We start from the raw sequence: 25,157 nt of genomic DNA on the forward strand, positions 1-25,157 counted from the left end.
TTCGAGCAGGACATCCAGTTTTTCCAGAAGGTTTGCCAACATGGATGGCGCCGGTTCCAGTGCCGGTATCGGGGCCGGTGTCAGTGGCGACTGAAAACCCCGAAGGGCGTTAAGCACTGCCTGTTGGACCATGGTGTTCAATTCCTCTTGAATCGAGGGTGCGGAGAGAATTGACTCTAGAGGAGGCGGCAGGCTAGGCATCTCCGGAGTGTCCACGGGGGTCTGTGGCGGCTCGGTGCCTGTCACCGTTACCAATGGGGAATGCTTCGTGCTCCTGGATCCAGAGGAGGATGGGGCTCCTCTCCCCAGGGCCTTTTCGGAGGAGGCTCGGCCAAGGCCGGTCCGCTCCGGTGTCTGTGCCGGCACCAGGTGGCGATGCGCATCAGTGCCTATGCTTCCCTTGGTGCTCGGCCCGGTCCTTCTCTGGCGCCGAGGATGATGATGCAGAAGCCTTGGAATGGGTCAATGCCGGCAAAGGTCGGTCTCCTGCTCTTTGGTCCTCCTGGTGGGGCTTCAATGGAGAGTAGTCTGAGTCAGATGGACCCCCTCGACCCGATGACTGAAGTTGATGGAGCAGGTTGTTTGGGTCCAAATAAGTGCTCCATCTTCTCCAGGCCCTTGGGGGTCATATGGGCGCAGCTCAGGCATCAATGGACGTCATGAGAAGGCCCAAGGCACAGGATGCACATGGTGTGCGGGTCCGTTATGGACATGGTGCGTGGGCACTCCGGACACTTCTTAAAACCCGTCACCATGGTAAAAAATAGGCGGAGTGCGGTCGGTGGTCGTCTGTCATCATGAGGTGAATAAACAGGAACCGACCGTTCAAGCGCGAAATAACTCACCAAAGCTTCGGAGGAGACTAAGTACGATGGGGGACCCTGGTGACGGGGTGAAGAGCGAAGATAGACTTCAAAATTTTCCGTGAGGAAAACTCACACAGAGCTCTAAGAACTGCGAGGCAACTGCTCCGTGGAAAAAAAGAGATTGAAGGGGGACCCCGTGTGGCCACAGGGTTAGTGGCATGCTGGGCATTCTCAGTGAGCCAGTCAAAGTTCTCGAAACTTTGACAAAAGTATTCAGTGACAGGACTCCATTTGATGATGTCATCCATCTGTGAGGACTACCATCCTGCTTGTCCTGGGAGAATAAGGACTTCTCACAGGGTATAAACACAATAAACTTAACTTGGGATTACATCATGTTGCACATGCAGTGGATAAGAACAGTACAATTTTTACTTTTCCAGAGTTGATTTCCTGATCTACTTTAAATCATACACAGGTCTTTGCCTATTTCCAATTAAAACATTATATACAAACTTTGACTATTGCTACTTTACCAGCACCCGTGTCATGTCCAAGGAAACTTTTTTCATTCTGTCTGTGCCATATACCTTACTCAGGGGCTGATGCAATATCATGCATGGTAAAACGTGCGTTCTTATTGAGCACCTGTTTTCCTGATGCGCACACAACCACTTCTCCTGGGTGCCCGATGCTATACTATAATGAGCTGGTGTGCTAAAAAGGATGTGGTAGAGAGAAATCGTGTCTCCTTAGCACTCAAAAGTATCGGGCGCCAAGAGCTGTGTGCATATCAGGAAAACGGGTGTGTAATACGAGTGTCTATTTTCTTGCCCCGCAGTTGATTTACACGCACAATAGCATTGCCCTGGAGCGTTATATTATGTGTGCGCATTGTGCGCCCAGAAATATTTTTTTGGTTATCAGTCCATTATATTTTCCTTTAAATTTCATCGTCGCAAGCAGTAGATCTTAGTATCACAATGATACTAAGTTGGAGGAACCAAAGAGCAGTATTTTTGTTTTTTTTCAAGTGCCCTTGGCTTGTGATATGACACCGCCAGCTCCGGGGCTAGCGTTGAATTCGTTGGGTTAAAAAGAGTCACCCGGGGAGCGAAGTGAGGAGAGAGAGACGCCCCTGACAGACGGAGACCATCTTGAGAAGGACTGACCTCTTGTGTTCTGAGACCGGGAAATACAGCTCCCGCACCGAGACCCGGAGTGAAAATAGCAGCCTGGAGTGAAAACAGCTGGTGAACGGTGAGACCCGGGAGAGACGCACGAGTGACTTCATCAGCTGGAGTCTGCTGTATAAATTCAAACAGTAGACCTGGGGAAATCGGGGAGCGAAGTGAGGAGAGAGAGATGCCCCTGACAGACGGAGACCATCTTGAGAAGGACTGACCTCTTGTGTTCTGAGACCGGGAAATACAGCTCCCGCACCGAGTCCCGGAGTGAAAATAGTAGCCCGGAGTGAAAACAGCTGGTGAACAGTGAGACCCGGGAGAGACGCACGAGTGACGTCATCAGCCAGTGTCTGCTGTATAAATTTAAACAGCAGACGGTGCCCCGCCGTCAATGGCATGCCGCCTAAGCCGCGCGCCACCAAAGGGGCGCGCGGCTTTGTCCGGCTTAGTCCGGAGTAGGCTAGAGAAGGCCTCCTTCCCTTGATTGGTTGGCAAAGTCTGGAGAATTCTTCCTGATTACTCCACAGGATTAATGGGGAGGAAAAGGAAAGTAAAATCCTTCCCAGTATCACCGATAACAACCAGGGGCCCCATGGACAATCACGTCATAAGACTGATTGAATCACCACGAGAGGTCAATGTAGGGAACCAGTTTTCTGCGTCTCTTAGTCCTGGTGAAGGACCTTCATTTCCACCACAACCCAAAGCATCAATTCCGGATGATTTTCTGCAGTTAGAATTGAGCGGCCCATCTGAAGGAAGGGACTGTTCAACTTTTCCAGAGAATCAGTTAAGTGGTTCTATTATTTTAGAAGGGTTGATGACAGGGAGATCAAAGAGGTCTGAGATATGGCCCTTAGATCCCCCTGATAATATAACCCTAAGTGATATATGGAAATTGGTGTCTACGGTTAACAAAAATGTCTCTCAAATGAATAAGTCTTTGTCTGGAATTGTAAATGTGAACAAACAACAGATAGAAGAGCAAAGAAAGGAAGTAACTAGTTTGAAGTATAATATGGGTAAAATAACATCTAAAATTAAATTGTTAGAAAATACTGGGATTGCCCTAATTAAAGAAAGTCTCTCTATTCGTAGAGAGCTAGAGAATATAGAGAATTTGGTGAGATACAAAAATTTACGAATAGTTAATTTTCCTCAAACTAGACTCCTATCACCCGCTGAGATGTTAAAAAAAATATTGTAGAGAAATTCTTCAGTATGCAGAGACGGAAGTACCTGTCTTCTCTAAGGCTTTCTACTTTTCTAAGAAAGTTGGAAGGCCAGAGGAGGAAAATTTAGATATATCAACGATTGGTGTCTCTACATTTCTAGAGGAGTCAATTGATGTTATACAGAGAAGGGCCACTTTATTTGTTACAATGTTATTAGAAGCTTATAAAGATAGAGTGTTTAGGGATTTCCTTAAACACAGGGATATTTGTTTTTGTGGACAAAAGATTCTTATGTTTCCGGATGTCTCCCGAGCCACTCAGGTTAAAAGGAGACATTTTCTTTCTTTAAAAAGTAAAGTGTTAGCCTTTGAGGCAACATTTTTTTTTTTGAAATATCCAGCAATTTGTATTATCTCTTTCAGAGGAAAGAAATATAGTTTTATTGACCCATTACACTTGGAGACTTATTTTGGATAAGGATACTAATGGAGGAAATAGTTTAGGTCAGCAGTAAATCCTTTTTGTCTCTCTCTCCTTACCGTTACTATTTGATTTATTTAAATGTTTATATTGTGTCTCCCCCACTTTATAGGTTATGTAATAGAGAAATTTGTTTTGATTACGTAACTATAATGAATATGTGTTATTTTTCTGTATTACTTATTTGAAATTTTGTTTAAGTTTTTAAATGAAAATTCAATAAAGAAATAATAATACAAAAAAAAAAAAAAAAGTCACCTAACGTGGGTGACCAGCGTTTTTCTGCATCATGGGGGTAATAGCTAATAGTGTCACCTACATGGCATTTACACGTGATGAGAGCTATTAGCTACGCGTTTGTTTGGACGCATGTTTTGGACGTGCTAATCCCTTTTTTGCATCAGGTTTTAGTCTAGTACATCAGACAGCGAGTTTAAGTGTACTTTATTGCATTGAACCCTGAGTATCCTTGTCTACTTGCATACATTGGGAAGAATGTAAGAGTTCTCCAAACTAGGACAGATGACACTGGAATTACTTCTGACATAATATAGATGCACCTTTGGTTGCACATTGTTCACAACTGCAACATTCTTATGAAGACCTGACATTTGCGGTTCTGGAACAACCAAAACGAAGTCTAGAAGGATGACTATAATTGCATTCTAATCCAACATGAGCAGAAATCGATTTTTGTTTTGTTTTGATACTGTATATCCATTTGGGTTAAATGAAGAAATTGGACTGTATTTGTCTGAAATTGGTTTTTGGACATATTTGACATTTTTTAAATCAGGAAGCTTTAAAATTTGGGGTACTTTCTATTTATATCTACAGAATGGCTGCCATCAAGTATTGCTAATTTGTTCATAGACCTGTTTTAAATAATGGCTTTTTATGTATTCTGGGGTATTTAACTGAACATTTAAGGCCGGATTTTAAAAGGCCTGTGCGCGTAAAACCCGGGGACTACTCATGTGGCTGGGTCTTGCACGTGCTGTGCGAATTTTCAAAGGGGCCCAGTTATGCTAGTAAACACTGGTACACGTACAAGTGCCGGGTCTCTTCAAAGGGGTGGGCCGGGGTCTGGGCGGGGCGGGCTAGCGCCATTGTACATTGTCCCGATGACTCACGCGTCAGTGACTGGCCGGTGCGTGCAACTTACTTCAGCTCCAGCCCTGAAGTAAATTGAAAAACAAAAATGGGAAGATGGAGGGAGTTTTGGTATGGGGGTAGGGAAATTCCCTCCCAGTCTGCTCCAATTAAGGCCCTATTGCTTCACCGTGCGTAATTTGCAAAAGTTAACCCCCCCTTCCGCGTGCAGATTATAAAATCCAGTGCACATGTGCGCGCGGCCACCCGATTTTATAACTAGTGTGTGCCGGTGGATGCATGTTATAAAATCCACGTGCACATGGATGCAAACACGCATCTTTTAAAATCTACTCCATAATGTGTTCATTCATTTTTTCATCCTATTGTCTTTTGCAGTCTCTGAGCTATCTGATTGGTATTTTTGTCAATCATTATTTCTTTTTAGTTTTAACAGTCAGCTCTGTCATAGTGAGCCTTTGATATCTTTTGTTTGAAGTTCTGTGACATTTGTCTGACAGACATCCTTAAACAAATATTGGTGATGCTAGTTTTGTTTTGATGAGAGCGTAAATATAAATAGCCTGTATACACGATATTTTATATTCTTTTGCAGGAAACTTCATTTGTGACCCTGAAGCAGGCAACTTTTAATTCTGAAATGCCACAGTGTCATACTTCCATCATTGTGCTTCTAAAGCTCCATTCTGTAATGTATCCATGGTTATTGGCAACACATCAAGGCTTCATAGCTTCATAACTTCAAGTAGGGTGATCATAATTTTCTGGCCACTTTTTACTTTAATCATCACAAGTTAAGTACATAAGCGACTGTTTGATAGCCCCCTGGTGTACTTTTGATACATATACAGGGTAGACTTATTTGCAAAAAATATTTTAAAAATTATTTAAACTTCTCAAACGTTTTTTGACCTGGTCTTGGTAAATAGTTAAACTTTATGCAACACTCTTTACATTATTTGCAGGGTTGTGTACCTGGTGATTTGACTTTGGTATCATAAACATGCATACTAGACAAAGGGTTGACTCCCTATTTCCATCTATTAGCTATATTTTACATTTTCTTTCACATATATATACAACCTGTACACAGGACATACATATGCATACATATTTCTGAAATCATATCCATCATTTATACTCACACAATCTAGCTACCTGAAAGCAAAATTGCTTACCTTGTAATAGGTGTTATCCCAGGACAGCAGGATATAGTCCTCACATATGGGTGACGTCATTGAAGGAGCCCTATTGCGGAAAACTTTCTGTCAAAGTTTCTAGAAACTTTTGACTGGCACTCTGAGCCCACTGAGCATGCCCAGCATGCCATGATATTCTCAGCCACAGGGGTCTCCCTTCAGTCTCGTATGTAGCAATAAGCTTTAGAAAAAAATAAAATAATAAAACGTATCGGACCCAACTCCGCAGGGTGGCGGGTGGGTTTCGTGAGGACTACATCCTGCTGTCCTGGGATAACACCTATTACAAGGTAAGCAATTTTGCTTTATCCCAGGACAAGCAGGATGCTAGTCCTTACATGTGGGTGATTAGCAAGCTAGAGACTGAGTCATTTTGTAGTGAAGCAACACTGAAGTATTGTTGGTGAAAATGAGGCAGCCGAAGATCACAGCATGTAGAAGGAGTTGGGATTATACTGGAAACAAGTTCTTTAAGACAGATGTCCGTAGGCTGAATCTTGACGTCCTTCTTTCTCCAAACAGTAATGAGCTGCAAAGGTGTGAAGAGAACTCCATATTGCCACTTTACATATGTCAAGAATTGGCACTGAACGATAGTGTGCTACTGAGGTTGACATTGCTCTTACTGAATGCGCCTTTACTCGCCCTTGGAGAGGAAGGCCTGCTTTTTCATAACAGAATTCTATGCAATTTGCTAGCCAGTTGGAGAGAGTGTGTTTGCCCACTGGGTTACCCGGTTTGTTTGGATCTAAAGATACAACAAAGAGTTGAGTGGATTTCCTGTGGGCTGCAGTGCGGTCTAAGTAATATGCTAGCGCACGTTTACAGTCCAAGGTATGTAAGGCCCGTTCACCTTGGTGAGAATGAGGTCTTGGGAAGAATGTGGGCAAAACTATGGATTGGTTCAAGTGGAATTCTGTAACTACTTTGGGGAGGAATTTTGGATGTGTACGGAGAACCACTCTGTCATGTAGGAATTTTGTATAGGGTGAGTACATGAGAAGTGCTTGTAACTCACTAACCCTTATAGCCAATGTAATGGCTATAAGGAAGATAGTCTTCCATGTGAGAAATTTAAGATCACAGGAAGTCATGGGTTCAAAAGGAGAACGCATGAGCCTTGTTAACACCAGATTAAGGTCCCATTCTGTGACTGGTGGCCGTATTGGTGGTTTAAGGTGAGTTAAACCTCTCATAAATCTACTGACAAGAGGTTGTATGGATATTGGTGCATCTCCCATCTTGTTATGGTAAGCAGAGATTGCATTAAGTGTACTCTTACAGATGAGGTCTGGAGACCAGAGTCTGAAAGATGGCATAAATAGTCTAGCAGAGAAGGTGTGGGGCAGGAGAAAGGGTCTATGTACTTTTGCGTGCACCACAAAGTAAACCTTTTCCATTTTGAAGAATAGTTCTTTTGTGTTGAAGGTTTACGTGAAGCTATAAGCACTTGAGAGACATTGGTTGAAAGATGGCGTGGTGGTAAGATCAAGCTTTCAACATCCATGCTGTCAGAAATAGGGATTGAAGGTTGGGATGGCGCAACCAACCCTGATCCTGAGTTATGAGAGTGGGAGCTACGCTCAGGCGAATTGGTTCTCTGATCGAGAGGTCTAGAAGTATGGGAAACCATACTTGTCAAGGCCAATATGGGGCTATGAGTATCATGAACCCCTTGTCCTGTTGTAGCTTCACTAGAGTTTTGGTTATGAGCAGTATTGGAGGATACGCGTATAGAAGGCCTGAGTTCCAAGGGCGAGCAAAGGCGTCCTTGGCTGGCTGGTGTGTCTGCCTCTGCAGAGAGCAGAATCTGTCCACTTTGTGATTCAGGTGTGATGCAAAGAGGTCTATTGTTGGTTGTCCCCAACGCTGGAATATCCTGGTCGCTACTAAGGGATCCAGGGACCACTCATGTGGTTGGAACTGACAACTGAGGTGATCTGCAACTACATTGTGGATGCCCGCTGGATAAGTTGCCAGGAGAAATATGGAATGTGTCAGGGCCCAGTCCCAAATTGTGCGGCCTCTTGACAAAGGAGATACGAGCCCGTACCCCCCTGTTTGTTCAGGTACCACATGGCTACTGTATTGTCCGTTTGAATCAGAACAGTCTTGTGTGAAAGGCAGTCTTTGAATTCATACAGAGCATAACGTATAGCTCGAAGTTCCAGGAAACTGATTTGAAATGTTGCTTCGAGTTTTGTCTAAGTACCCTGGGTTTGGAGATTGTCTATGTGAGCTCCCCAACCTAAGGTGGATGCATCTGTAGTTAAAGTTATCTGTGGGACTGGTTGTTGGAAGGGCAGGCCCTTGCGCAAGTTGTCCTTGTTCGCCCACCAAAGTAGAGATGAATGTAGCTGGTGGGTTACGTGAATTGGAGAAGACAGTGATTGAATGGCTTGGATCCATTGTGATCTTAATGTCCATTTGGTTATTCTCATGGCTAATCATGCCATAGGAGTGACATGAACTGTGGAGGCCATGTGGCCCAGTAAAGTTAGAAACTGATGAGCTGTTGCTTGTTTCTTCGAGTGTAGCGAGTTTGCCAATAGGGAGAATGTTTCTGCCCGATCCTCAGGTAGAAAGGCTCTTGAGAGGATGGTGTTCAATTCTGCTCTGATGAATTGAAGCAGGTGAGACGGAATGAGATGGGACTTTTGATAATTGATGAGAAAGCCCATGGAGTGAAGAAGAGTAATTGTTCGGTTGAGAGAAGTTAGAGCTCCTTGTTGAGATTGACTTCTGATGAGCCAGTCATCTAGATAGGGGAAAACGTGGACACTTTCTTTGTGTAAGTGTGCTACTATTACTGCCAGGCATTTTGTGAATACTCTGGGAGCTGAGGCTAGTCTGAATGGTAGAACTCTGTACTGGAAATGTTGACAACCCACCAGGAAGCGCAGATACTTGCGTTGAGGAGGGAATATTGGAATGTGAGCGCAAGCGTCTTGTAGATCCAGAGAACAAAGCCAATATCCTGTTTGAAGAAGGGGAAGCATGGTGCCTAGAGAAACCATCCTGAACTTTTCTTTCTTTAGAAATTTGTTGAGATTCCTGAGATCTAGGATGAGACATAGGCCTCCGGTTTTGTTTGGAATGAGGAAATAACGGGAGTAGAATCCTCTGCCCTGCTGAGTCCGGGGCACCGGTTCTACAGCTCTGGCTCTCAGAAGGGTAGATAATTCTGCTTGTAGATTAATTATGTGAGTTTCGTGTAACGAAAGAGGCTTTGGAGGAGATTCTCTTGGAGTTGAGAGAAAATTGAGTCGGTAACCTCGAGATATTACTAAGAGTACCCATTGGTCTGTTGTTATCTGTAACCAATGGTTGTAGAAGGAGGAAACTCGGCCTCCTACTGGCAGGTTCGGTTTTGGATTGTGGAGATGGCTTTGGTCTCTGATAGTGGCCTCAAAAACCTGCAGCCGGTCCCGTCTGCAGTGGCGGTTGAGGCTTAGTGGCTCTAGGCTGTCTGGGTTGAGATCTTTGTTGTGGACGAGAAGATCTACCCCTGGATGCTGGTGGATATTTTATTTTATTTTTATTTATTTATTTAGTTTTTCTATACCGGTGTTGGTACATACCTTCACACCGGTTAACAATGTTTCTTAAAATAATAACATAAAAAAACAAAAAGAAAATAAAATATATTAAATTTCGTAAAAAAAAAAAAATTCAAGAAAAACAATCATAAAAATAGTAATACATAATATCGTCTCTGCCTGTAGAAAGGTTTCCTGGTTTCTTTCCTTGATGGACGGCGAGACATTGATGAAGAAGAGTCTTGCGGAACTGACGACAGTTGGTGCAATGTCTCTGTGTGTTCTTTTAGTTGGGCCACTGCGTCCTGAACTTTTGACCCAAAGAGGTTGTCATCTACGCAGGGCAGATCCACCAGCTTCTCTTGTACCTCAGGCCTAAGGTCAGAGGCTTTTAACCAGGCCCAGCGATGTGAACTGATTCCTGAAGCTGCCACTCTCGAAGCTGTTTCGAAATTGTTGTAGGCGGCCCGGACTTCATGCTTTCCAGTTTCAAGTCCCTTATGTATGATATCCTGAGCTGCCTCCTGGTACTGTTGAGGTAGGGAGTTGGAAAGTTCCTGCATCTGCTTCCATAGATTCCTTTGGTATTGCGTCATATAAAGTTGATAGGACGCTATCCATGAGTTGAGCATAGCTCCTTGGAATACCTTTTTTCCCAAAGAGTCCAGGAATCTATGGTCTTTTCCAGGTGGAGTGGAGGAGTGAGGTTGTACTCTTTTGGACTTCTTTTGAGCAGACTCAACCACAACAGATTGATGCAGTAACTGTGACTTCTGATAACCCAGGAACATGTTGGACAAGATATGTGGTGTCCACTCTTTTATTAATAGGTGGAACCGAACATGGATGTTCCCAAAGTCTATGTTGCAACTCCAAAAGTACCTCATGGACAGGAATGGCCAGGACCTCTTTTGGAGGATCCACGAACTGTAAGACTTCTAAAGTCTGTTGTCTCGTGTCTTCCTCAGACACTAAGTTGAAAGGTAATGTGTCTGCCATGTCCTTTATAAAATTCATGAAGGAGAAGTCCTCTGGTGGAGACTTCTACCTGCCTTCAGGAGGAGAAGGGTCAGACATGAAGCTTTCTGATGAAGAATCAGTATTTGTCTTCCTATGAGTCATATGGTGCTTCCCTGGAAGGAGAAGTGGGAGAAGATCTCGGTGGAAGAGATGGAATCAGTGGTCTAAAGAGTCCTGAAGGCCCTGGTTGAGGATCATCGACAGATCGAAAGATCCCAAAGGGAGGAGCACAAGGAAGAATATCTGGTAGAACTGAGGGAGACAAAGAAAGTAATCAAGACGGCAAAAAGTCAAGCGGAAGAAAGGATTACCAAGGAGGTAAAGAGAGGTGACAAAACATTTTTCAGATATATCAGTGAAAGGAGAAAAGTCCAAAGTGGTATAGTGAAATTGAAAGATGAAAAGGATCAATGTGTGGAGAGAGACTAAGAAATGGCAGAAATATTAAACAAATACTTCAGTTCGGTGTTCACTAAAGAGGACCCTGGAGAAGGACCATCGTTAGTTAACAAGAAACTGGAGGGGAATGGAGTAGATGTAACTCCATTTACAGTAGAGAATGTATGGGAAGAGCTGGGGAAACTGAAAGTGGACAAAGCCATGGGGCCTGATGAGGTTCATCCCAGGATACTGAGGGAGCTTAGTGATGTGCTGGTGGGTCCGCTGTGTGACCTGTTCAATAGATCCTTAGAAACGGGAGTGGTGCCAAGTGATTAGAAAAGAGTGGTGGTGGTCCTGCTTCACAAGAATGGGAATAGAGAAGAAGATGGTAACTACAGACCGGTCAGCCTCACCTCGGTGGTGGGAAAAGTAATGGAATCACTGTTGAAAGAAAGAATAGTGAACTATCTACAGTCGCGAGAACTGCTGGACCAGAGGCAGCATGGATTCACCATTGGAAGATCCTGTCAGACAAATCTGATTGACTTTTTTGACTGGGTAACCAAGGAATTGGATCAAGGAAGAGCACTCAATGTCATCTACTTGGATTTCAGCAAGGCTTTTGATACGGTCCCGCACAGGAGACTGATGAATAAAATGAGAAGCTTAGGAGTGAGTGCCGAGGTGGTGACCTGGATTGCAAACTGGTTGACAGCAGAAAACAAAGTGCAATGGTAAATGGAACTTACTCTGAAGAGAAAGCAGTGTTAAGCGGAGTGTCGCAAGGATTGGTGTTGGGACCGGTCCTGTTCAATATCTTTGTGAGCGACATTGCGGATGGGATAGAAGGTAAGGTTTGTCTTTTTGCGGATGACACTAAGATCTGCAACAGAGTGGACACGCCGGAAGGAGTGGAGAGAATGAGATGGGATTTAAGGAAGATGGAAGAATGGTCGAAGATATGGCAGCTGAGATTCAATGCCAAGAAGTGCAGAGTCATGCACATGGGGTGTGGAAATCCGAAAGAACTGTATTCGATGGGGGGAGAAGGGCTGATATGTACGGAGCAGGAGAGAGACCTTGGGGTGATAGTCTCTAATGATCTGAAGTCGGGGAAACAATGTGAGAAGGCGATAGCTAAAGCCAGAAGAATGCTAGGCTGCATAGAGAGAGGAATATCGAGTAAGAAAAGGGAAGTGATAATCCCCTTGTACAGGCCCTTGGTTAGGCGTCACCTGGAGTACTGTGTTCAGTTCTGGAGACCTTATCTCTGAAGGGACAGAGACAGGATGGAGGCGGTCCAGAGAAGGGCGACCAAAAAGGTGGAGGGTCTTCATCGAATGACTTATGAGGAGAGATTGAAGAATCTAAATATGTACACCCTGGAGGAAAGGAGGAGCAGGGGTGATATGATTCAAACTTTCAGATACTTGAAAGGTTTTAATGATCCAAAGACAACGACAAACCTTTTCCGTTGCAAAAAAATCAGCAGACCCAGGGGTCACAATTTAAAACTCCAGGGAGGAAGACTCAGAACCAATGTCAGAAAGTATTTCTTCACGGAGAGGGTGGTGGATGCCTGGAATGCCCTTCCGGAGTAAGTGGTGAAGACCAAAACTGTGAAGGATTTCAAAGGGGCGTGGGATAAACACTGTGGATCCATAAAGTCTAGAGGATGTGAATGAAGAGAAGAGGCAAGGGGGTGGCTTGCTTGCGGGAATGATGGCTACTACCTGGAGATTAATATCTTTATTCAATAAACATACACATAGTTAATGCGACTCCAACATTGCTCTATGCTTCAACGGCAAGAGGAAATGTGGAAAAAAGGATTTGCATCCACAAAAAAGCAGGGGAGTAGCTTGCTTGTTACGGCGGTTACTACCCCAAATCAATTAAGCCTGATACTTCACTTTCAATGCACATCCAGCATAGCTCTCTGCTTCAACGGCAGAGAGAATGAAGAAAAGATAATTTATATTCAGCATCAACCAACAAGGAATGAATTACATAGTCTGGGTAAACAAATAAGCATGGGTGTAGCTTGCTTGTTATGGCGGCTACTACCCCGAATCAATTAAGCATAATACTTCACTTGGAATACATATCCAGCGCAGCTCACTGCTTCAACGACAGGGGGGAATGAAGTGAAGAGGATTTATATTCAGACAACCAACAAGGACTGAATTGCACAGGCAGGGTAAACAAACGGGAATAGCTTGCTTAATACGGCGGTTACTACCCCAAACCATAGAAACATAGAAACATAGAAATGACGGCAGAAGAAGACCAAACGGCCCATCCAGTCTGCCCAGCAAGCTTCACACATTTTTTTCTCATACTTATCTGTTTCTCTTAGCTCTTTGGTTCTATTTCCCTTCCACCCCCACCATTAATGTAGAGAGCAGTGATGGAGCTGCATCCAAGTGAAATATAAAGCTTGATTAGTTAGGGGTAGTAGGGGTAGTAACCTCCGCAATAAGCAAGCTACACCCATGCTTATTTGTTTTACCCAGACTATGTTATTCAGCCCTTATTGGTTGTTTTTCTTCTCCCCTGCCGTTGAAGCAGGGTGCTATGCTGGATATGCGTGAAGTATCAGTTTTTCTTCTCCCCTGCCGTTGAAGCAGAGAGCTGTGCTGGATATGCGTGAAGTATCAGTTTTTCTTCTCCCCTGCCGTTGAAGCAGAGAGCTGTGATGGATATGCGTGAAGTATCAGTTTTTCTTCTCCCCTGCCGTTGAAGCAGAGAGCTATGCTGGATATGCATTGAAAGTGAAGTATCAGGCTTATTTGGTTTGGGGTAGTAACCGCCGTAACAAGCCAGCTACTCCCCGCTTTGTGAGTGCAAATCCTTTTTTCCACATATCCTCTTGCTGTTGAAGCTTAGAGCGATGTTGGAGTCACAGTAACCATGTGTATGTTTATTGAATAAGGGTATTATCTCCAGGCAGTAGCCATCATTCTGGCGAGCCACCCACTCTTCATTGACGGCCTCTTGACTTTATGGATCCACAGTGTTTATCCCACGCCCCTTTGAAGTCCTTCACAGTTCTGGTCTTCACCACTTCCTCCGGAAGGGCATTCAAGGCATCCACCACCCTCTCCGTGAAGAAATACTTCCTGACATTGGTTCTGAATCTTCCTCCCTGGAGCTTCAAATCGTGACCCCTGGTTCTGCTGATTTGTTTCCTACGGAAAAGGTTTGTCGTTGTCTTTGGATCATTAAAACCTTTCAAGTATCTGAAAGTCTGTATCATATGACCTCTGCTCCTCCTTTCCTCCAGGGTGTACATATTTAGATTCTTCAATCTCTCCTCATAAGTCAATCGATGAAGACCTTCCACCTTTTTGGTCGCCCTTCTCTGGACCGCCTCCATCTTGTCTCTGTCTCTTCGGAGATACGGTCTCCAGAACTGAACACAATAGTCCAGGTGAGGTCTCACCAAGGACCTGTACAAGGGGATAATCACTTCCCTTTTCTTACTCGATATTCCTCTCTCTATGCAGCCCAGCATTCTTCTGGCTTTAGCTATCGCCTTGTCACATTGTTTCGCCGACTTCAGATCATTAGACACCATCACCCCAAGGTCTCTCTCCTGCTCCGTGCACATCAGCCTTTCTCCCCCTATCGAATACAGTTCATTCGGATTTCCACTCCCCATATGCATGACTCTGCACTTCTTGGCATTGAATCTCAGCTGCCATATTTTGGACCACTCTTCCATCTTCCTTAAATCCCGTCATTTTCTCCACTCCTTCCGGCGTGTCCACTCTGTTGCAGATCTTAGTGTCATCCGCAAAAAGACCTTCTATCCCTTCCGCAATGTCGCTCACAAAGATATTGAAAAGGACTGGTCCCAACACCGTTCCCCTTGCGGTACAACCGCTTAAAAACCGCTCTCTCTTCAGAGAGAGTTCCATTTACCATCACACATTGTCTTCTGTCCGTCAACCAGTTTGCAATCCAGGCCACCACCTCGGCACTCACTCCTAAGCTTCTCATTTTATTCACCAGTCTCCTGTATGGGACAGTGTCAAAAGCTTTGCTGAAATCCAAGTAGATGACATCGAGTGCTCTTCCTCGATCCAATTCCTTGGTTACCCAGTCAAAAAAGTCAATCAGATTTGTCTGACAGGATCTTCCAATGGTGAATCCATGCTGCCTCTGGTCCAGCAATTCTCCCGACTGTAGATAGTTCACTATTCTCTCTTTCAACAGTGACTCCATTACTTTTCCCACCACCGAAGTGAGGCTAACCGGTCTGTAGTTACCAGCCTCTTCTCTGTTCCCACTCTTGTGAAGCGGGACCACCACCGCTCTCCTCCAATCACTCGGCACCACTCCCGTTTCTAGGGATCTATTGAACAGGTCACACAGTGGACCCGCCAGCACATCTCTGAGCTCCCTCAGTATTCTGGGATGAACTTCATCAGGCCCCATGGCTTTGTCCACTTTCAGTTTTACCAGCTCTTCCCATACATTTTCTACTGTAAATGGAGTTACATCTACTCCATTCCCCTCCAGTTTCTTGTTAACTAGTGACGGTCCTTCTCCAGGGTCCTCTTTAGTGAACACAGAACTGAAGTATTCATTTAATATTTCTGCCATTTCTTCGTCTCTCTCCACACATTGATCCTTTCCACCTTTCAATTTCAATATACCACTTTGAACTTTTCTCTTTTCACTGATGTATCTGAAAAATGTTTTGTTACCACTCTTTACCTCCTTGGCAATCCTCTCTTCCGCTTCACTTTTTGCCATCTTGATTAATTTCTTTGTCTCCCTCAGTTCTACCAGATATTCTTCTTTGTGCTCCTCCTTTTGGGATCTTTTATATTTCTTGAACGCTGTTCTTTTAGCCTTTATTTTGTCAGCCACCTCCTTTGAGAACCAGATAGGTTTCATTTTTCTTTTGCTTTTCTTTACTTTTCTAACATATAGATTAGTTGCCTTGGTAATTGCTCCTTTTAGATTGGTCCACTGTTGATCCACATCTCTCTCTTTTTCCCAGCCTTTTAGTTCTTCCTCCAGGTACTTCCCCATTTCATCAAAGTCTGTGTTTTTGAACATCAAAACTTGGGTTTTTGTGCTTCTTTTCCGTGTCCTTTTTGTGATATTAAACCATACTGTTTGATGATCACTGATGCTGAGGTGGGCACCCACCTGGACGTCTGAGACATTATCTCCATTAGTGAGCACTAAGTCGAGTATAGCTCCTTCTCTCGTGGGTTCCATTACCATTTGTTTGAACAAAGCTACTTGCAGGATATCTACTATTTCTCTACTATTATTAGATTCTGCAGATGGGATTCTCCAGTCTACATCCGGCATGTTAAAGTCTCCAACGATCACCACTTCTCCTTTCTTTGCTATCCTGTGGATGTCTTCAACCAGATCTCTGTCCAGCTCTTCCTTTTGGTTTGGAGGCCTGTAAACCACTCCAATAAAAATGGATGCCCCATCTTTTTTTAAGTCGGCCCATAGTGCTTCTTCATTGCCCCATCTTCCTTGCAGCTCAGATGCTTGGATATTGTTTCTGACATAAAGAGCCACTCCTCCCCCTTTCCTATCCTCTCTGTCCTTCCTTAACAAGTTATAGCCTGGTATTGCCGTATCCCAGTCATGAGATTCTGTAAACCACGTTTCCGTGACAGCAAAAACCAATTAGCTAGATACTTCACTTAGATGCAGCTCCAGCACTCCTGTCTGCATCGATGGTGGGGGTGGAAGGGAATTGGAACCAAAAAGTTACCAATAAGGGCCCTGACCTCAGCGGTCAGAGTAACAGATATGTATGAAAACAAATAGGTGTGAAAGCTTTCTAGGCAGACTGGATGGGCCGTTTGGTCTTCTTCTGCCATCACTTCTATGTTTCTATATGTCTCTGTCCAGGAACATCCCCAATAGGTTTAGTAGGGATAGGATTCGATGGAATAGCACCGACGAGGGCGTCGAATCTATCCATTAACATTTGGAATAAAGCTAATTCCGGTTGTCCTGGAGCCCCAGGTAGTGTCATCGGTGTTTTTGGAGATGGCCCCGGCATTGGTACGAGTACCGGCATCGGCGCCGGCGTCGACAATCGTGTCAGCTTTGGCAAGGGCATCGGCGTCGATGGGCGTGCTCTTGGAGCGCTTCTAGCACGACTTGGCGGATAAATCTGCTCAATTCCTCCGTGATAGCTGATGCAGGCAGAGCAGCTACATGTGGTGGCGGTGGGGGCGTTATCGGTCCTACCACAGGGCCCTGTGGAGGTTCGATGTCTGGCACCTCGACAGAAGGTGGAAGCCTCGGTGTCGAAGGCCTCTGTGTTTCCTGCAGGCGAGGCCGCTTGGCTGTCGACTTCTCCGGGGATAGTAGAGATTCCGGAATCGAGGGATGTCGATGTTTTGATCGATGCTCCGACGCTGATTTAGTCGATGCCACGGATGGGATCTGTGATAAACGGTCCCCTGAACCTTCCGGACGACGTTTTTTAAGTATCAGTCTTTTTGAAACTCCGGCCGGAGACGACTGAGTGGACGTCGATGGGGAAGCTAAAAGTTGAAGATGGAACAAGTGTTTCATCTTTTCTTGTTGCGCCTTCCGACCTTTAGCGGACATTTCTGCACATTTTGGGCAAGATGATACATCATGAGATTGGCCCAAGCAAAGTACACACTCGAGGTGTGGGTCCGTGATCGATTACATTTGGGACATTTTTTGAATCCCATGGCCATGATACCGTCGACAGCCTTCGATGTATATGTGATTCGTAAATTTTTTTTAACTCAAATGAGTCGGAATGAAAATATTTTACTCACCGGCCGGTGGTAATAAGAGAGACCCCGATGTGGGAGAGAAATTATTAATTTTTTTGATCTGATTTTAGTCAGAATTGTGTGAGAATCTCACACAGGCTCCTGCTCCGCGATGCCAAAAGCAGCGCGGAAAAACGAAGACTGATGTTGTGCTTCGCGGCCGTGGCGCCCCACGACCGCGTCCCCCTACCTGACTCACAGCGCCATGAGAGCCCCGGGGGAGGGCTCCGACTCGGGCCCGTGCTGCCCGTTGCAGGGGAAGCCTTCCTGCTTCCCCCAGCGGCGTCTCTCCTGCACCGGGGAGATTCAAGATGGCCGCCGCCATGGGATCCAAGATGGCTGCCGTCAACTCATTTGCATTTAAAGGGACCTTTAACTAGACTCACCTGCGTCCAATGATTTGCATTTAAAGGTCCCTTTAACTAGACTCACCTGCGTCCAATGATCCAGAGCAGAGGAAGTATATAGGGAGGCTTCCTCTGCTCATTCCTTGACTTGGCAACGTCTCTTGCGAGTGTTGTTTGAGTCTGCTTGCCTCGGTGAGTTCCTGCTGCTTGCTCCTGTTACGTCTTGGTGATTCTCTGGTTCCTGACTTCGGGTTGGCTTACGGTGATTCTCTGGTTCCTGACTTCGGATTGGCAAGCGGTGATTCTCTGGTGCACGACTTTGGACTGGTGAGCGACGACCCTCTGGCACTCGACCTAGGACTCCTTCAAGACTCCATCTCCAAGGGCCCACCTAAGTTCCAGCGGCCTGGGTCCCTACGGGCTCCTCCTGGGGGGACCGTGGGCTTCCAGGGCGAAGCTCCAGTTGGCCTTTGCACCATTGCTCTGACCTCCCTAGGTCCACCTAAGTCCTAGCGGTCGGGTCCCTACGGGCTCCTCGCGGGGGGACCGCAGACCACCAGTGGTGAAGACTCAGCGCCTCATCTCGTCTCTTCATCGCCTCCGTATTCGTCTCAGCCTCCAGTGCCAAGGGTCAGCTGGTCCCGCCTCCTGTTCTGCCTCGCCACCCGACAAGAGACCCTACGGACCCTCCGAAAGGTATACCATCCTCTTGTCGACCAAGGGTCCACTAGCCTGAGCATAACAACTGAAGGGAGACCCCTGTTCCTGAGAATATCATGGCATGCTGGGCATGCTCAGTGGGCTCAGAGTGCCAGTCAAATGTTTCTAGAAACTTTGACAGAAAGTTTTCTGCAATAGGGCTCCGTCAATGACGTCACCCATATGTGAGGACTAGCATCCTGCTTGTCCTGGGATAAATAAAATTACAAATTACTGAAAGCTTAAAATAGAGGAAATGTATGAACATTTCATGCTTCCTTTCCTTCTTTGGTACAAAAAGTTATCATATATTATGACAACTAAGGGGTTAATAAACATGTGGATAAAGGTGAACCGGTAGATGTAGTGTATTTGGATTTTCAGAAGGCGTTTGACAAAGTCCCTCATGAGAGGCTTCTACGAAAACTAAAAAGTCATGGGATAGGAGGCGATGTCCTTTCGTGGATTACAAACTGGTTAAAAGACAGGAAACAGAGAGTAGGACTAAATGGTCAATTTTCTCAGTGGAAAAGGGTAAACAGTGGAGTGCCTCAGGGATCTGTACTTGGACCGGTGCTTTTCAATATATATATCAATGATCTGGAAAGGAATACGATGAGTGACGTTATCAAATTTGCAGATGATACAAAATTATTCAGAGTAGTTAAATCACAAGCAGACTGTGATACATTACAGGAGGACCTTGCAAGACTGGAAGATTGGGCATCCAAATGGCAGATGAAATTTAATGTGGACAAGTGCAAGGTGTTGCATATAGGGAAAAATAACCCTAGCTGTAGTTACACGATGTTAGGTTCCATATTAGGAGCTACCACCCAAGAAAGAGATCTAGGCGTCATAGTAGATAATACATTGAAATCGTCAGCTCAGTGTGCTGCAGCAGTCAAAAAAGCAAATAAAATGTTAGGAATTATTAGGAAGGGAATGGTTAATAAAACGGAAAATGTCATAATGCCTCTATATCGCTCCATGGTGAGACCACACCTTGAATACTGTGTACAATTCTGGTCGCCGTATCTCAAAAAAGATATAGTTGCAATGGAGAAGGTACAGAGAAGGGCAACCAAAATGATAAAGGGGATGGAACAGCTCCCCTATGAGGAAAGGCTGAAGAGGTTAGGGCTGTTCAGCTTGGAGAAGAGACGGCTGAGGGGGGATATCATAGAGGTCTTTAAGATCATGAGAGGTCTTGAACGAGTAGATGTGACTCGGTTATTTACACTTTCGAATAATAGAAGGACTAGGGGGCATTCCATGAAGTTAGCAAGTAGCACATTTAAGACTAATCGGAGAAAATTCTTTTTCACTCAACGCACAATAAATCTCTGGAATTTGTTGCCAGAGGATGTGGTTAGTGCAGTTAGTGTAGCTGGGTTCAAAAAAGGTTTGGATAAGTTCTTGGAAGAGAAGTCCATTAACTGCTATTAATCAAGTTTACTTAGGGAATAGTCACTGCTATTAATTGCATCAGTAGCATGGGATCTTCTAGGTGTTTGGGTAATTGCCAGGTTCTTGTGGCCTGGTTTGGCCTCTGTTGGAAACAGGATGCTGGGCTTGATGGACCCTTGGTCTGACCCAGCATGGCAATTTCTTATGTTCTTATGTTCTTATGTTCTAACTAATGGTAGGGCAGCTTTAAAAATGCTTGATGTCAATCAATGACAAGACACCTTGCAAAATGTTTGGAGACTTCACAATATGCTCTGAATTAAGATTTCAACAGAAATCAACTGGCCTGCTTCCCAATAGGCAGTGCCCCGTGATTGTGCAGTTGTGGGAAAAACCGTTTAATTTGCTTGTTGCCACATAATTTACAATCTGCCACAGAGTCAACATTCCTGAAAGCTTTCATACCTCTTATTTCATTCTTTGAAAGAACATAAGAACATGCCATACTGGGTCAGACCAAGGGTCCATCAAGCCCAGCATCCTGTTTCCAACAGTGGCCAATCCAGGCCATAAGAACCTGGCAAGTACCCAAAAACTAAGTCTATTCCATGTTACCATTGCTAGTAATAGCAGTATCCAGTCCTTTTTTAAACACAGCTATACTAACTGCACTAACCACATCCTCTGGCAACAAATTCCAGAGTTTAATTGTGCGTTGAGTAAAAAAGAACTTTCTCCAATTAGTTTTAAAAAACTGCAGGGTGCCTGCCTTCAGTCTCAACTATCTGTGCTTCTGCTCCAACCCCTCCCCTCTCAAACAGTCTGCAGTGAACATCCTTCTGTTGTTTCTCTCACCCTTTCCCTGACCCTGAAGTGAATGGAAGTGGGGGGGGGGGGGGGGGGGGGGAGATGTGAAGTTGAAGTGGAGAGAGAAAGCAGTCAATACGTTTGATCCCTCAAAGGTCTCAAATCCTTATCAAACAAAAGATAATTTTGATATAATTTCTGGATGGAGGGTTGTCCCTATAGAAAAATTCTACCTTTATACAAAGGTTCTTGACTCTATATATTTGGCCAATCATACACCTTTTACAAAGAGCTGGATGTGTTTTGGAAGTCTGCTGGTTTACCACAGCTGGCAGAGGTGGCATTAATTTCAATTCATAAAAGCCTTGATGAATAACATTACTGCTGAGAAGTTTTGACTTGTGCTAATTCAAACCCTTTTTGTATCTATTACCATTTGTCCAACATATGTACACTTGAGAAACTGCTGATGCTGAATGCATTTTTAGCATACAGAAGCTCCTATACATGGAAAGACAAGGAATTTCTCAAGAAATTCACCCAACCTCACCCTTTCCTTCTCCCTCTGCACATACCAGGCTAATAACTGCCTAGGATAAACCTATGTTTTTGTATCTTACAGTTTTTGTTGATTTATATATTTATCTCTCTCTAATTGTTTCTTAGTTTAAACTCTGTACTGTCTTCCATTGCCCAGGTTTTATGCTCCCTGTTTAATGTAACTTTACTTTCTACCTTGATGTTAATTGGTTTCCCCTCAGTTACATTGTAAACCGGTACGATAAGACCTAGTCTTGAGCATCGGTATAGGAAAAGAAATTAAATAAATAAATAAATAAAATAAAATATAAAATGATGGTTATATTATTTCACAGTTAAAAATTTGATACATTTGCATATAGTTTAAATATTGTTTTAAAAAAACATGGCTTACAAAAAAAAATTGACTTATTGCATAATTAGAGGTGTGAATCTATGCTAAATTATGCAAATTTGCCATATAATGCTACATAATTTTGAAAAATCTGCCACAGGAAACCAGGGGTTCTCCCCATAGTAAATAAAAAGAAGAAAGGATTCTAAGTGTCAGGGACAACAAGTAAACATGACAAGTGTGAGCCAGGGGTCACTGGGTGTTCTACTATTAGAAATTTGAACAAAATTGGATAAATGGTTCAAAAGTTATTGGTGGTGGGGATATAATAGGAAGGAGACAGACAGGCAGATAGACATGATTATCTTATAAGAGAGGTTTCCTCTGGGAAAACTAAGCCTCCAAAGGTACATTTTCTTTGTTTTTTGGCTCTTATGGGATGTTGGACCCTCTTGTAAGTTGGTGGGTCCCTCATGTGTCTCTGGGGTGGGGGTGAGGGTGAGGTGTTAAAGAAAAAAATGGCAAAAAAGAAAGAATGTTTGATAAACAAAACCCAGGAACTGGAAAGCAAATTATGATGCAGCATCTACACTTTCACATCCATGAGAAGAGAAACATGATTTTTAAAAAAATACTAACCTTCCATTCTTATCCTCCATTTGAAGGTGATACTGAATGGAATCTGAAGTTAAGGCCCTGGCAGTACCCTCTCCCCACTTCAGCTTCAGGTTCTGATGACTGTACACAGCACATTCCAGGCGAGGTGGATCAGGAGGGAAAGGCTTCGTTAACAACTTCACTGTTTGGCTGAAAGGACCAGCTCCCAGGCTATTCAGAGCTTGAATTCGTATTCTAATCAGTAAAACAGATAAACCAAATTAACAATGGCTACAGAACTAATGTATTTCTTTATCATTTACAGTATTATTTAACAGGAAATCATATCCAGTGACACCAAATCAATTGCTCTAGTACAAAGTCCTACAGGTCTCATAAATGCTGTACTATAAAACATACATTTCAGAAGAGAAGCTATAATTACTGTAGGGTTTCATAAATACTCAAATTGAAACTTGTTAACAGCAGGGTTAATCCTTGGGGTTTCAGTGATTGGTGCTACTGCTCACAAGTTTCAAACTTGTGCTAATTCAACCCATCTGTATGTCTGCTACCAAGAAGGCAATTCTGAAAGTGATTTATGAAGTTAAAAAGCATTTTACCTGTGTAAATCAGCAATCTAAAAACTGCCCTCCTTCAAAGTGGCTACAAAGTCTGTGCTTTGTTTCTCAACATGCTTCATTTTAACTGTTTTGAGAGGCGATAAACCCAGAGATGTATATAGGTTGGGGGATAAAAGTATACATAGATGGTATTTTCAAATCTTCCTGCATATTTTTCCAGCAAAGGTCTTCCCACAAAAATGCAGATGCAATTAAATGTACTTACTTTGTACATGTGAAAAGTTTTAAAGTGAAAGTATGCACATAAATTTCACTTTGAAAACTGGTCCAAAGTTTGAGGGTAAAAGGTGTGTGTGGTTTTTGTTTCAAAGCAGTTTTAAAATTGTCTCTAAAGTGTTAAATATATATATATTTTTTTCTTTATAAGTATCTGAAGAAATTAATAGGTGGCAAAACATTGGTAGCCGGATTTTAAAAGGCCTGCACGTGTAAATCCTGGGGCTTATACGCATGGCTGGGCCTTGCGCATGCCGAGTGACTTTTCAAAGGGACCCGGCCATGAGCGTAAACCCCAGTACTCACACAAGTGCCGGGCCTTGTCAAAGGGGCAGGCCGAGAGCCAGCTGATTAAGGAGAGGACTGGGAGGGAACTGGAGAAGGCCCGAATGCGTTGTTGTTAATGGAGAAGGCCCAAATGCGTCACCTTGCAGAGTTTGCATAAATTCACCCCCCCTTACACGTGTTGCCCGCACATACACATGCAGATTATGAAATCTGCGTGCACCAGCGCACACATGTTATAAAATTGGCACGTCCATGTATGCGTGCCGGGAACCGTGCGCACATGGATACGCATGCGCACTTTATAAAATCTACCCATTTATTTTTATAGATCCACTCCAGATCAGATTATTCTTCAGTACTTTCATATTTTACTTTTTGACAATGTATATAATAAATCGGTGTATGTAGAGTGCCTTGTAAACGTCTTCTCATCTTTGTACATTTTCAGATTCTGTCTAAAAAAATACACAGCAAATGCATTAAAATAAGAGCTTGCTTCATTAATCTATAAAACATTCCTCCAAAGAGAAAGCTCCATCGAGACCGGCAGTGCCACTGCGGCCTGCAGCCCCCCACCCAGCTTTGTCTCTGGACGAAGGTCAAGCACCAAGAGCCTTATCCCCTGTGAACTTCAGTGAGGATGAGGCCCCTTATGACCCCTGGGAGGAGGACACTGCGGAATCCTCCTCAGAGTACTCAGGTCTCCTCTCAGAATCTCCTCCTGAGGAACAAAGGAGGTCTCCACCTGAGGACCTGATCTTCACAGGGTTTGTACGGGCAATGGCGGAGGAAGATGCCAGGCACAAAATGCTGGAAATCCTCCAGTTTGTGGAGTCTCCTAAAGAGATCGTGGTGGTCTTGGTACACGAGATCTTTAAGGAGTTGCTGCTGAGGATTTGAGAGCACACCCTCATGGTACCTCCTGTGAATAGGAAGGCGGACAGGGTTTACCTCGCCCAACAGGCTACAGGATTTGAAAGGTTCTCAAGAGGGCCAAGCGCTCTCAGACCCATGCCTCGGCACTGCCGGGGAAGGATCATAGAGAGCTGGATGCTCTTGGGAGGAAAGTCTTTCAGGGGGCTATGCTCATTGCCCGCATTGCCTCCTTCTAGCTCTATATGAGCCAATAATCTTACAATCTCTGGAAGCAGGTGCAGGAGGTGGCTGAGCGGCTGCCTCGGCAGAACCAGGACACCTTTCTGTCACTGGTGCATCAGGACCTGGAGTGTGGAAAACATGAGGTGCGCTCCACCTACAATGTTTTCGAAATGGCAGCTGAAGTCTCTGCAGTGGGAATCCGTGCCCGCAGACTGGCATGGTTGCAGACCTCGGATCTCCGACCGGAGGTGCAGGAAAGGCTCGCTGACTTGCCATGCACAGCAAAGAATATCTTCGGAGACAAGTTGAGGGACACGGTGGCCCAACTGCTGGATCATCACCAGTATCTCTCTGCCAGCACTTCGGACCCACCCAACTCAGTCAGGAGGTCTGCGAGGCTAGGTCAGAGGAGGTATTTCTTCCGCCAGAGGAAGTACTATCCTCCGGTCCCTTGCTCTCGTTCACAAAGGGTGA

General features: G+C 44.4%; 1 protein-coding gene across 1 annotated transcript in view; it reads right to left on the bottom strand.

Annotated features, from left to right (window-relative positions):
* FNDC3A (fibronectin type III domain containing 3A) overlaps window positions 1-25,157 on the bottom strand; it is a 1,040,529-nt gene that overhangs the window by 71,720 nt on the left and 943,652 nt on the right. The window contains 1 exon segment of the mRNA XM_029602861.1: window positions 22,480-22,692. Within this exon segment, the coding sequence (XP_029458721.1) occupies window positions 22,480-22,692 (213 nt within the window).

The sequence above is a fragment of the Rhinatrema bivittatum genome, chromosome 5, assembly GCF_901001135.1.
Source record: "Rhinatrema bivittatum chromosome 5, aRhiBiv1.1, whole genome shotgun sequence".
Lineage (NCBI taxonomy): Eukaryota > Metazoa > Chordata > Amphibia > Gymnophiona > Rhinatrematidae > Rhinatrema > Rhinatrema bivittatum.